The sequence below is a fragment of the Pan troglodytes genome, chromosome 7 (genome assembly GCF_028858775.2).
Source record: "Pan troglodytes isolate AG18354 chromosome 7, NHGRI_mPanTro3-v2.0_pri, whole genome shotgun sequence".
Taxonomy (NCBI): Eukaryota; Metazoa; Chordata; class Mammalia; order Primates; family Hominidae; genus Pan; species Pan troglodytes.
The window spans coordinates 31,784,474-31,797,857 of NC_072405.2; the positions used below are offsets into that span (position 1 = coordinate 31,784,474).

At 44.3% G+C, this 13,384-nt stretch overlaps 1 protein-coding gene across 4 annotated transcripts in view; it reads right to left on the minus strand.

Annotated features, from left to right (window-relative positions):
- Positions 1–4,291: 4,291 nt before the first annotated feature.
- Positions 4,292–13,384, minus strand: part of ENTPD4 (ectonucleoside triphosphate diphosphohydrolase 4) — a 28,629-nt gene continuing 19,536 nt past the window's right edge. For all 4 annotated transcript variants that reach the window (XM_003311677.7, XM_519659.9, XM_054656586.2 and 1 more), the window contains exons 10-13: positions 12,071–12,395; positions 10,521–10,606; positions 9,455–9,616; positions 4,292–8,291 (exon numbers count right to left, since the gene is read on the minus strand). In XM_003311677.7, coding sequence (XP_003311725.1) covers positions 8,063–8,291; positions 9,455–9,616; positions 10,521–10,606; positions 12,071–12,395 — 802 coding nt within the window. In that variant the 3' untranslated portion in view covers positions 4,292–8,062. The remainder of the gene's footprint in view (positions 8,292–9,454; positions 9,617–10,520; positions 10,607–12,070; positions 12,396–13,384) is intronic.

Here is a 13,384-nt window from a genome sequence, read left to right on the forward strand (position 1 = left end):
AAATATGCACATCCTCATAGGACATACAGTGTTGTATGCCCTACATTAACATAATGGCATTATACAACAATTCTCATGTCTTGCTTTCAGTATTCAACACTATTTTTAAGAGCCACCCGCTTGCTGTTCATAGCTCTAGGTCTGTCTCTCATGGCTATACAGTATTCCATGGTACGCACCTGCCGCCTTTGACTTGTCCAAGACCTTGCTTGCCTCCATCAACACAGTCACTCAGAATCATTACCAAGGCATCCTTCCGTAAGTCCATTTATGGACCCAGGTAGAAATCTCTCCGGAGAGCCACGCGCAAGTGGCTCTCTGAATCAAAGGGCACACATGCTGCTAACTTTTAAGCTGCCAGCTTCCCTTCTGGGGTATGCATTGCAGTTTGCACCACCACCAGCAATATTGAAGTCCAGGCCCCGCATCACTGCCAGCACTTGAAGTCTGGCAATTCTGAGGGGCATAAGGTAGCGGGTCTTAATTTACATTTGCATTTCTTCAGCTTAGTTTATCTCTTGTTCACCATTTGGGTTTCCCCTGCTGTGAATCACCTATTAATATCCATGGCCGGTTTTTTCTTTTGGATTTCCTTTTTCTTGTTGTTTTGCAAGAAACTTTGTACATTTTAATCCCTTTTCAATTTCAGTCACTGCAAATACCTTCTTAGTCTGCCATCTGTTAGCTTTGATGAACAGAAAGTCTTACTTTAGATGTAGTCAAATCCATCCTTTCCCCCTTACATTTGGTGCTTCTTGTGAGGTTTAAAAAGTGACTTTTAAGGATAACTTAGAATGAAAAACAATCTGAAGCTATGTTTAGAATAAAATAAATATGCAGGAATTATTTTCTGTAAGCAGGGCTTCAGAAAACATCAATCTCACTTTGCCTCTATTACTACTACCTAATTCTGGGATTTCTTTTTCTTTTCTGTCAAGCCTGAACAGGTTGCGAAAAAAGGAAACCACTTGAGGTAAACTTGGTTTTCCTAAGTTTTTCTAAATACAGCTTTAAAATGCAACACTCCCTTAACAAATTCTGGTGGAGGGAAGTGAACAGAGAACTGAGACTCAGAGGCCTGGGTTCCATCCCGCCCTTCACGGCACATTGCGTATGGTTTTAAAACCACACAAAACTCTGCACATCTGGAAAGAACAGCAAAAATTGAGAATAAAATATATATATATATTTTAGACAGAGTCTTGCTCTGTCGCCTAGACTGGAGTGCAGTGGCACAATCTTGGCTCACTGCAAACTCCGCCTCCTGGGTTCAAGTGATTCTCCTGCCTCAGCCTCCTGAGTAGCTGGGACTACAGGTGCCCGCCACCTTGCCCAGCTAATTTTTGTATTTTTAGTAGAGACAGGGTTTCACTATGTTGGCCAGGCTGGTCTCAAACTCCTGACCTCGTGATCCGCCTGCCTCGGCCTCTCAAAGTGCTGGGATTACAGGCGTGAGCCACTGCACCCGGCCTAGAATAGATTTTAAAAGATTTGTTTCATAAATTTTAGAAACCTAAAGAGGTGATTTGTGAAAGAAACCAGATTTTCATTAGTTTACAAATATTTACAAAATACTATGTACTACTCGGTGTCTTCTTTACTGGATTATAAATGTAGAAACACGGAAAGTAAACACAGGACGTGTCATGGTCCACGTTCAAGGACATTTGGGCCAGAAATAGATACACTGATGGAAAACAGGGCCACGGGAGGTGGGAGAGTTTAAACGTCTAATTTGAACATTAAACAGCCAGGAACTTCCAGAAAATTCTCTTGTGCTGCCATGACCAGTATCAAAGAACTTTACAAGGCTGAGGAGAGCCCACCAAATGTTTTAAGTGTTTTGAGTCTAAAATCTGGGTATTAAAGCTTGGGCCAAGTGGGAGAAAAAGCAATCTTAGGAAAAGAAAGTGCTAAGTCTGGTCCCTGGAGTTTAAGTCTTGTGTAATGACAGGCAAGAATAAGGTGATTAGGCCCGGTGCGGTGACTCACGCCTGTAATCCCAGCACTTTGGGAGGCCGAGGCAGGTGGATCACGAGGTCAGGAGATCGAGACCATCCTGGCTAACACGGTGAAACCCCGTCTCTATTAAAAATACAAAAAATTAGCCAGGTGTGGTGGCGGGCGCCTGTAGTCCCAGCTACTAGGGAGGCTGAGGCAGGAGAATGGCGTGAACCCGGGAGGCGGAGCTTGCAGTGAGCCGAGATCGCGCCACTGCACTCCAGCCTGGGCGACAGAGTGAGACTACGTCTCAAAAAAAAAAAAAAAAAAAAAAAGATGATTAATATTTTCAGAACTGTCCACTTCAAACTCTGATTCTCATGAAGGCAAAAAGGGTGAAAGGTAGTATTCACACTCCCAATTAGAAGCCTGAGAGAACAGCAAGAACAGCTGGCACAAGGACGTTGCAGAAATAACACAAGAGAAGACCCACACTGGGGATTCTAAAGCTGCTCCTTTGTGTTTTGATGGCCTTGCCACCGACAAACTTTTCCCCTTCCAGTCACACAGGGGCCACTGGAATCCCAATCCCTTGACAAAACACCAGATGCCTGAGATGTTTATTTGATGACTGGTTGAACGGGAGGAAAAAAACTCCTTTTCTCTCATCTTTGGAGTTCACCTATTTAAACAAGAAGCCTGTCTTTTGTGCCTGTCACCATCGTGTTCTGTGAGGAGCTTTCAGTCCTTTACTCTAGGCAGAAATCCTTCTTAAGGCTTGATTTTCTTGTTTGGGCCTCTTACATGAAACAGACACAGGCTGTTGACAGAAATGTTGAAGTGGCCATGAAGTCTGGAGCCCAGATGTCGTTCACCTGCCAAACAGTGTCAAGGGTGAAAGGCAAAGATCGAAGGCCAAAGTGCCCCTAGTGTCCCCTGCAGCAGGTCTCAGTCAACCTTAATGGATCTATTAATAGAAAGAGGCTGGACTGCGCAAGGGCAGGGGGACTAGCCTGGCTAAAAGCAAAATAAAACACATCAACAGACACACTCTTCTTTTGTTAGGAGGAGGTGGGATCACAGGCCCACATGCCCCCAGACGAGGTGGGGCTGGGAAGACTCTCACAGGACTGCCTTTCATGCTGCCACGGATGGATGCTCCAGGCAGATCCACTCTGCCAAGGCGTGCTTTGGGATTAGCCGGGCACTCCTTTGTCTTTTCATGACGTTTCCAAAAGAAGACACTGTGACTCTGACAGAGGTGACCCGCACCTCACAACCCCCTCTGTGCAAACCATTAGCGTTTCAGGATCTCAAAAAAACCAAAAAACCCCACAGGACACATGCCAATTCATAGGACAAATGGAAACAGACTGAAAACAAAAACACAGAACCATGGCTTTTCAGACCTGTCAACATGGTTAGTGTTGGAAATAGGCACTGACTTCTCTTCCACCAAGGGGAATAAAAATTTAGATGTCTTTTAACATCTTAGATATTTTAACGTATTTAAAGTCAGGCAAAAAGCCCTATAATCATTGCACTGCCTCAAAAATTATTTACGACAGTTCTATCTTAATGCTGTCTCCTGTTTTCCTAGCGATCAATGGCTTGAGGACCTCCGTTGAGCTCACTTTGCTGGCTCTGTTCTCTCATTTTGTTTTTGCGCTTCCCTCTCCTCTCCGGCATGTCTCAGGCCTTTATTTTTGTTGGTCCTAACAGCTGGTCCCCTTCCCTTCCCACCTGTCTCTATCATCTATTTTCAGGTTATGGCTCAGGCCCACCTTCCTGCTCCAGGAGAACATCTATGTATTCTCCAACGGCTGAGAAACATGCTGAGCGTCTAATTTCATCCTCCATATTGGTAACACGTAACATTAATAATGACACAGTCATAATTTTCTGGAAATAAGCCAAAGGTTCTAAGCTTAGATCGAACTGCAAAACAGTGTAACATAAAGTCAGCATTTGCTGTTACTATTAAATACATAAAAATTGGTTAATTTTATTACTTTTCCTTGTCTATATACAACAAGTAGGTACTTAAAATGGTGACCTTATAAACAGTCATCTCAGAGTGGCAATTATTGTTGGTGAATGGCTTAACGTCGTGGGTTGGTCACTACTTGTGAAATATCTGGTTTCTGAGCTGCAGAGAGTGTGGACGCCCTCTCCACAACCCCACACAATTGTGCTTCACTGTATGCACACCCAACACAACACATGCAAAGAGTGTGTGTCAGACTCAGACAATGCATTTCACTGAATTTGGACTCAAGTTCAACTCATCATTCTAATGAGTAAGAAGATTCAAAGATGACAAGGAAGCAAGCCCACACAGTCTACGGGCCATGGGATGATGAACTTTTGTTTTATTGATTTTTCAGTACCCAAGTGTGGCAATGTAAGGCTGCCACATACAGCAAGTGACATGACACCACAGGGACCTTCCGAGAGAATTATTCTTACTTTGGATGGAAGACATCGCTTAAACAGAAAACATTTAAAGATGCTCCCTTGCTTTTTATAATTCCTAACTGTAAAATATAATTTTAGTACAGAACAAACAAATTCTCCTTGGTTGGTCACATCATTCATTATTGAAAGGGAAACTTAGTATCAAAAGAAACAAAACACTGAAATAAATAACTAAGTAATTTACTGAAAGGTAGTTTTGTTGCATTGCACACAACTGACCGCAGAGAATTCTAAAGCTGATTTTTTTCTTAAAGGATGAAAAACCCAATTGCCATTTTTAGTTTCTTGCTAAGTGATACATGCTCCTTATAAGGAAAACTACTCTGTGTAGGCCTGAGTTTAAAATGTAAATATCTGTTTATCCAGAGTTTGTTAATCTAGAGTACACAGGTGTGGAAAACTGGTGGTGAAAAGAGGGACCTACCCAGCCTTCAGGGTGGCTGGGCAGGGGCCCCATGTTACTGGCCTCAGCCACCAGCAGCGCCTTCACTCCGCCCAGGTCAGAAAGCACTGCCTAAAGCTGGAGCTTAGGATGAACATGGGCAAAAAGCACTGGTACAATTCCATGTGTTTCTCTTCTACTGTAATGTCCCCAGAGGGATTGTGAAATCTCTGAGAACATCCCCTGGAGGAGGTTTAAAAGTGAGAAGCCCATGATATGGCTATGGAACATAAGCACTTATTGCTGGCATGTTTCTATCAAGATTGAACACAATGCTTTTCTTTGATAAAACTTTGGGCAAGTTCCTAGTCCAACTTCTTCTGCTACAAGTACACAGAGTTTACTGCCTTCTTGGTCAGCTCTTGGTATGAACTCTTCTCTTGAATTAAGATCCTCCCTGGCTTGTCTCTCACCCACCCTGTATCTCTTAGAGAAAGCACCTGGCTGTCTTCACCTACGCGAGACCTTCTCTGGAATGTGATTTGCTGTGACTGCAGACATCTCCATACAGCATAATGAACTCCCTTGAGTGGTCTCTTTTTAAACAATTTTGGGTGAGGGGCAGGTTTCTTGGTTTGTTTGAAAACTCATCTTGAAAATAATCTAGACGGAAAAATCCGAAGTGAAATTCTGGTGCATAAACAAATATTTTAAGATTGAAGTTTGGTTACTTCTCGTCCATCTTTTCGTGCCCACAAATGGAAACTGCATTCCTGATTTAAGAGGAAGCTTCTGTCTGTATCCTTTTTTAAACGGCATTGTTCTCACAAGGACCAGCAAACTTTTTCTGTAAATATTTTAGTAAATATTCTAGGCTTTACAGGCCACATATAGTGTCTGTTGCATATTCTTCAACGTTTTTTCTTAGGCAACTGTTTAAAAATGGCAAATCCACTACTGCCTCTCAGCTGGAGCAGTGAGGTTTTCTCAGCCCTTGTTTCAGGACCCTCAGGTATGTGACTAACTCTTCTATGCCCAGAGCTGGAAGGCGGGGTCCCCTAACTCCCTGGGTGCCCACCTGCCCACTTCACCCATTTGTGGCCCCTTCCTTTCCTTTCTTCTCTCTCTGCCGCTGACCCCAGTGGCTCCATCGCCAGCTCCCTGCAGCCTCCACCAATAATCCATGGCTCCTCCAGGAAGTGTCGCAGGTGGGTGGCCAAGACCAACTTATTAGGTAGCCAGAAGCTCACCCCTTTCTTAACAACTTTGACCATGAAGCGCAAATACGATGCAGGTAAATCCAGAGAGGCAGAGCCTGGGTCCCCAGGCTGCTAGTAACACGCTTTGAAATCCAGGTGAGGGAGTCATGCCCCCACAGCTCTTGCCTCAAGGATTAGATGCATTTTACCTTCCAGAGAGGCAGGTTAAGCTGCACCTGAGGCAGTTTGAGCCACAATTGGGACAGAATTCCCTTGGTCTTCTCTTCTGATCCCTCAGCAGAACTGCCCCTAATGCTCAGTTCATGGCAATACAGGCCTTTTCTCTCCTGTTTCTCCAAACTCTTCCAGCCTCTGCCCAGTACCTAGTTCCAAAGCCACTTTTATAATATCCTCAGTTATCTGTTATAGCAACAACCCCACTTCTGGGTACTAATCTGCTACCAACTACATGAATTTAACTGTTCTGGAGTTAGGGAACAGCACACACAGACACTCGCACAAAACAAACTCCACCTAAAAAAACTGTATGAGAATTCCCCAAACTTCTCAACTAAATAAATAGGTGAAAAAACACCAATCTCACATATGCCAATCCAATTGTCCTTTTTAGATTTTGGCTTAAATTGTCGAATTTTTTCCTTCAAAATGTGAATTTATTTCCTGTATTGGATGCAGACTCTTCCCTTCTGGATTTACAGTGGCACTGCCAGCAACAGCCTCAGTCAATGCGGTTAGGAAGAGGACTCGGCAGGCTGTGCATGGGGTCTCCCAGTACGATTAAAAGCTGAGACGACTTTTAATTAAGGGGGGTGGGGGAAACACCAGTTGGAAGCTGGAAGAAACTGAGGCACAATTAAGCAGAAACACTGAGGAATACTGAGCAAGAAGTGGGCATGTACTCTAGTTCCAATAAAACCAAAACTGGTGAAACTAGGAATTTCCAATTCTTTCAAAACCACAGTGTTCTAATGCCACTGAAATATGGAATAAGGAGCGTAATTACCTGCGGTCAGGAAAAGATAACAGTAACGAGGATTTTTCTAAATAAAATGTACCAGTAAATTCTGAAGTGTGTGTTTTTAAAGAACCAGCATTGCCTCCCCTCACGCTGGTTTCTTGGGATTTTTCACACACTCACACAAAGCTGTAGTCGATAGTTCACTATCACTTTTATAAATGGTTATCTCCTGGTGCCCATGTTTCTCTGTTTTGGATATAAATGGTTTAAAAAATTTAAATTTGCAAAGAAAACATATACAGTAACAGACCTGAACAATAAATAAAAGAAAAATCACCCTCTTCAGGTTAGAGCTTTCAAGATAGAGAAAAAAGAGGATTATCATTTCAGGCAGTAAGTTTTTTGGTTCTATAAAAGCATCACTATTCAGTCCCCTCTCCACTGACAGAATGCATCTTTCCACCTCCCTCCAGTATCAAAGTGCATGTGTTTAAATTTAACATTCCTTAAAGAAACCCCAGAAATCTCATTTATTTTTGGCAGATATCCTGTGCAGCAAAAATCAAGTGAATTTCCCTCTTCCCCACTCCTCAATTTAATGCTGTACTCAAAATGGCTAAACGCAATACTTCTAGACAGCAGGGCTTATAAACAATGCATTTTTTTTTTTTTTTGAGACGGAGTCTCACTCTGTCGCCCAGGCTGGAGTGCAGTGGCGTGACCTCGGCTCACTGCAAGCTCTGCCTCCCAGGTTCACGCCATTCTCCTGCCTCAGCCTCCTGAGTAGCTGGGACTACAGGCGCCCGCCACCACACCCAGCTAATTTTTTGTATTTTTAGTAGAGACAGGGTTTCATCGTGTTAGCCAGGATGGTCTCGATCTCCTGACCTCGTGATCCACCTGCCTCGGCCTCCCAAAATGCTGGGATTACAGGCGTGAGCCACCGCGCCCGGCCTGCATTTTGTTTTTGTTTGGAGGAACAAAAAAGGGAAAGAAAAAACAAAACCACAGGAAAATAAAGAGGAGAAACCCTGAGGCAAAAATGGCTTTTCCTTTTGAGTCTTCGTGGAGCTGTGAGCTGGATCACAAGGTCCCCGGGGCGTTCTGGGCAGGAAGGCCCTCCTCCATCCAGAGGGCAGCGGCCGAGCTGCTCCGGGGAGTGCGCCTGTGGATGCGCCGCAGCCGCAGCAGGTACAGCAGGATGGCCAGCAGCACCACCAGGAAGCAGCCAGAGAACAGGTAGTGGTTGTAGACAAAGGAAACGCCCCGCCAGTGGGTGTGACTGGCTCGGAAGGCCTCCTGCTGGATGTCTCTGCCCATGTGAACACCAAACAACAAACAGGACAGTAAGCAAGGAAAGGGGTGGAAAGGGTGCACAGGGGGACGGCGGGACCCAGGCCCCAGAGCTGCACTTTAGGAACTGCAACCCTACCTCTGAAATGGAGAACGGAACAGCCCAATGCAGGGGACTTCTAAGTATCAATGAGATAACATGTGAAAGTATACTCTGAAGTCGGTCATTATAATTTGGGTAACCAAAATCAGAGGAATTTAGAAGAGCCGTGAAGGTTTCGCTGATACAAAGAAGTCAACATGTAAACAAAACTGCATGCTTGTGATCAGTAACACCCACGACTCACCATTTTTACAGTTAACCCAGTTAAAATGGTTGCTGAGAAATGCTCAATTAAATGGAGGGGGTGGGGGGAAGAGCAAATGTCTCATCTGTCAGGTAACTCAGGTTCTTAGCACAGGTCAACTGACAGCAGATCTGCAAATGTGAATGGGGAAAAACGCACATCTTTGTTCTACCCAAGCGCTGACTGAAATGTAGCATTTCTTTGACCATGAATGCAGACAACAAACTATCATTAGCGTTGGCAGCACCTGCAACTTTGTTACTAATGAAAATCACAGATCTTTCATGTCCCATTATGGTATCATCAATGCCTCAAAATATCATTGACGCTCATTGACTACACTGAAATTACAGAAAGTGCTAATTCTGCTGCCAGATCCTGTTATTTAATGTGTTAATAGAGAAGAACACATATTACAGCATCACAAACTTGTTTTCTGTAATATTTTGGTATTATTTCAATATGATGGTTTCTTCTGTAATCCTATGTATTTATACATGCATTTAAACAGTATGTGGAGAAGAGGCCTGAGTCATAAAGGTTAAGAACCCCGGAACTGACCCTTTTGCCGGGGTTGGGGAACAGACAGTTGAGAATAACCAAACACAGGGCAGTAGGACAGGAGTGCTGTGTATTACGGGATGGTAGGGTGAGAAGGGAGGAAGCACTTGTGGGGAGGGGGCAAGACCAAAAGCAAACATCACTGTCCCTACAATTCTGCCGTGGCCGGCTCTAACAGCAATGCCCCAAACAGCCACAGACCACAGCTGCCATGAGGTGCTGTAACTGCAGAAAAGCATCTTTTTGATTCTCGTTCCCAAATTCACAGCCCTACCTTAATGGTAGAAAGCGGGTCCTGTAGAGGATGGCTCCAAGGGTCCACTGAACCTCCTTGTCGTAAACTTGCAAGGCAGTCTTTAAGCTTTTATAGTTGACAGGAAACGAAAAGCCCCTATGAAACACCTCAAACATCCAGGCCGATTTGAAGCACTGATACCTACAAACGGCAAGCACAAAGGCAAGTCAGACTGACTCACTCTGTCAAGATGGCACACACACACACAATCCTTCCCTCTGTGGGCAGCCTTGGGGCAGGGGCTTCCTCAGGCCGGCTCTCCCAAACCAACTGCGCGCGTTTCAAGGTTGATGTACTTGGTTCACATCCCTGGTCCCACAACATGGAGCAGTTCACCTGTCAAATCAATCAGTGCATGAACCCGGTCTTGGCATAATGTCATATATCCCTGAGTTAGGTTTCTTTTCCCGCTGGCATTTCACCATGTACTCCTTGAATGAATACTGAACGGGTTCCAACCTCTTTGTACCTCAGTTTATTATAAAATGAGATGGTAGGAAGGTTCTCTTCAGCTCTGATATTCTATGACTAAATATTTATTAGAGGTTTATTTTTTGCCAAGCACTGTGCTAAGCAAGTAATAAGACATAATAATTAGTAAGATACAGTGTCTGCACTTAAGTGACTTACAATGAAAGGGGATTTTTAAAAAGCAACAGAAAAAGCAGAACACGATAAATGCATTAGCAAGGTAGGATGAATTCTTGAGAGTCAGAGAAAGGGATGAAGTCTGATTGAGGGGACAGAGGAAGACTGGAAAGGGACAGCCTCTGGCTGGACTCTGATGTCTGGGCAGGACTTGAACAAGCAAAGGTATGAACAGGGGAATTTCAGGGGTAAGAGACAGTAAAAGTGACCAAAACAAAAAAGATATGGAATATGTCTGGGCACAAGTATTTGTTCCATTTGAAAGGGGCCCAGGGTAGATGGGAAGAACAGTGAGTGAGAAGAAGCTGGACTGAGGCCAGTGTGTGGCAAGCCAGTGGGGCCAACACTGCATTATGGTTCTTAAAGAGTGCCCTGGGCTTGACCTTCTAGTACTTACTTAAGCCTGTGGAGGTCAGCATGAGAGGCGTACAGTCCTCGGTCAAAGCGTTCCCGCAAAATGGACCACTTTGTTGCACAATAATCCTAAAAACAAATTCACCAAAATAGATCACTAGTAAAGGCTTATTAAAATTCTCACTTTAAAAATGGTTTACCAAATTTATATTTGTAACAAGCATATCCTTCCCATTAGGAAACACACAAGCTTAACTTATACAACAAATGGCAAGACACACAAACGCTCAGGGAATACTTACTGATTCGCAAACACAATGCCTTGCCTTAAAATTCTGTCCAGGGTATTGTTAAAAGAGAGCTTTGCTGTCCACAACCAACCTCTCCAAAACTGTTTAGTTTCTCCCTCCATGACTGCATGGTACGGGCATATATTTTTGGAAAAGTGAAGCAGTATTTTAGCTACTTCAAACTAAGTCCTACATCTGTGGAGGACACAGTACGAGCTACTGGGATAATAACTGCAAAAGGTTTTTGTCTTTAACAGAAGGGAAAGAGATCCCACTTTTCTTGAAGTTATTTGTTATAATAACTTTTATTGAGCATTGTGTCAGTGTGTCTTCTCAATGTAATACTTAACTCCTCGAGGTGGCTACCATCCCGACCTCTATTCAAAGGATGAAGACACTGCTGAGAGAGGTGGGAGATGGGCCTGGGTGTGCGACAGGGAGCACAAGGAAAAAGCACTTGGCCCAGGGAACGGGCTCGGCATAGGCACTTCAGGAACATGGACATGGACACAGAGGAGAAGTTGCGAAGAGCGTGAGGGAAGCCAGCTGTCTGACATGATTACAGCATACAGTGCTCTGCCCTTCGAGATGGGTTTGAGAAATAATTGGAAGATAAAATACCACACTTGTGACTGATTACACTGGGGTGTATAGGGAGAGATGAATTGGTTAGAGGGAGAAGTCCATGACTCCTAGGCTGCAGGGAGGGGGACTGGACGGTTGGCGATGCCATTAACCGAGAGAAGAACAGGAACAGAATGGAGAGAGAATGGTGGGTTTGTCTGGAGTTGTGGAATCTAGCAGGCAACCGGGCAGGGGTCAGGATTGGACCCCCTTCTTGAGAGGCAGCAGCAAACCCTGAACATGGATGAGACCATCCAAGAACCTGAAGATCAGGGGCCAAGTGTGGAAGTCTGGCATCACCTAAGTTTAAGGGGTGTCAGGAAGGCAGAGAGAACACAAGAACAGGAGTATCCTGGCAGGTCAGGGAGGGGGAAGGCTAGTAGGAGAATTGTCACATGCAGCAAAGCACAAAAATGACATAAAAGACTGTAATTTGGAGCTAACTGATGACCAGGGTAGCTAATGGAGTGGTGTGCAGAAGTCAGCGTACAGTACATTTTTTACTTCTGCTGTGACTATTCAACCTCCCTCCAAGCAAAGGGAACAGGATCCCAACATGCTGCAGTGCAGCCTTCCATACTCCGTCTTTCCCTGCCAATGTGAAGGGAGGACATAACCCGTCACCGTCCACACTGGTCTCTCAAAAGCATGCGGAGCAGATGGCGTCTCTCAAGGGTACCTTTGCAGCTTTAGTAAATTTAGCAGCATTGTAGTCTCCCCCCATTCGTAACACATCCTCGGTGCAGTAGTAGAATTCGGAGAAGCCATAGAATTCACTGTTCTGGAAGTGAATTGGGGGCTGGTAGACCCCATTGAGGGAAGTCTGGGTCTCGTTTGTTTTATTCATGAAAGGCTGGATAGTCTCTCGACACAGGTCAAAGTCTCCAGTCCCTCGTAGGTATATGGTTTGTCCATTTTGCTGGATTTCATCTTTAATGTCTAGGGGTAGGCAGGGGTCCAAGTACGGCATATCAGGAGTCAGACCAGTCTGTTTACCCAGGAGCCTATGGCAAAACAAGAAACTTCATCGTGAGTCCTACAGAAAACTGTGTTTTCAGGAAGTGGCTGCAAACCAGTGTTTCTCAAAATACGCTCTGTGGGACATGAGACCTGCAGGACTGTGTCTGTGGAACAGAAAAGGGTTCCGAGATAATTAGTTAGGAAAATACACACTTGAGACTTTCTTGGAGAGTCAGGATACAAACTTGCCTGCAGCAGACAGGCTACCAGAGTCCAGTTGGATAACCTATCCGATTAGCCGACGATCCTGGCAACAAGGCCTGATGTTCCCAGCTGCTGGGCACAAGGCAACTGTGTTACCAGCCCCATTTTTGCACTAGTGCTTGTGGTTTTACCTAATACAGATGGAAGGAACATGACTGTGACAAGATCCGGTCCTGGGCAAAGCAGGTTAGATGCTTTGGAAAAGTTACTAGAAAATTATCAAACTAGGTGTGGGTAGGATTTTTAAAACTGGGAAAAATTAGCAAACATCTAGAAGGATTTGGTATCAAATTGCCTTGCAAATCTCTTTTAAGTCCTCAGTCTTTAAACAAAGACAAACTGGTATCTCAATGAGGCGTGCAGTGCATGACAAAGAAAGGATGGAGTCTAAAAACAGACCTTCGTTCAGAGGAAGAGATTAGCAAATGAATACAGAAGTTAAGACAGAATGTCTAAGGCTTGGCTCTATTTTTATGATTCTGTTTCAACTTATTTCTTTTCTTGATCAGCTATGGGTCCCAACTGCAGCAGACAGCAGTTTCCATTGTACAATGGGCTCTGAGATGCCCTGTAGAAAATAAACATTAATTTTGTTAACTGAAAGGCACTAGGCTTATTACTTGCTAATGAAATTTCTGGGAGTTAACATCTGTCATCCTATTGTGTGTGCATGCCTTCAGGCAACAAGAAACAGAGAAGAGCTCACAAAATCTCAAGTGATGTTGGTGTTGGATACTGTGAAATCACAGGGGCCTGACAGGTGTTGAAC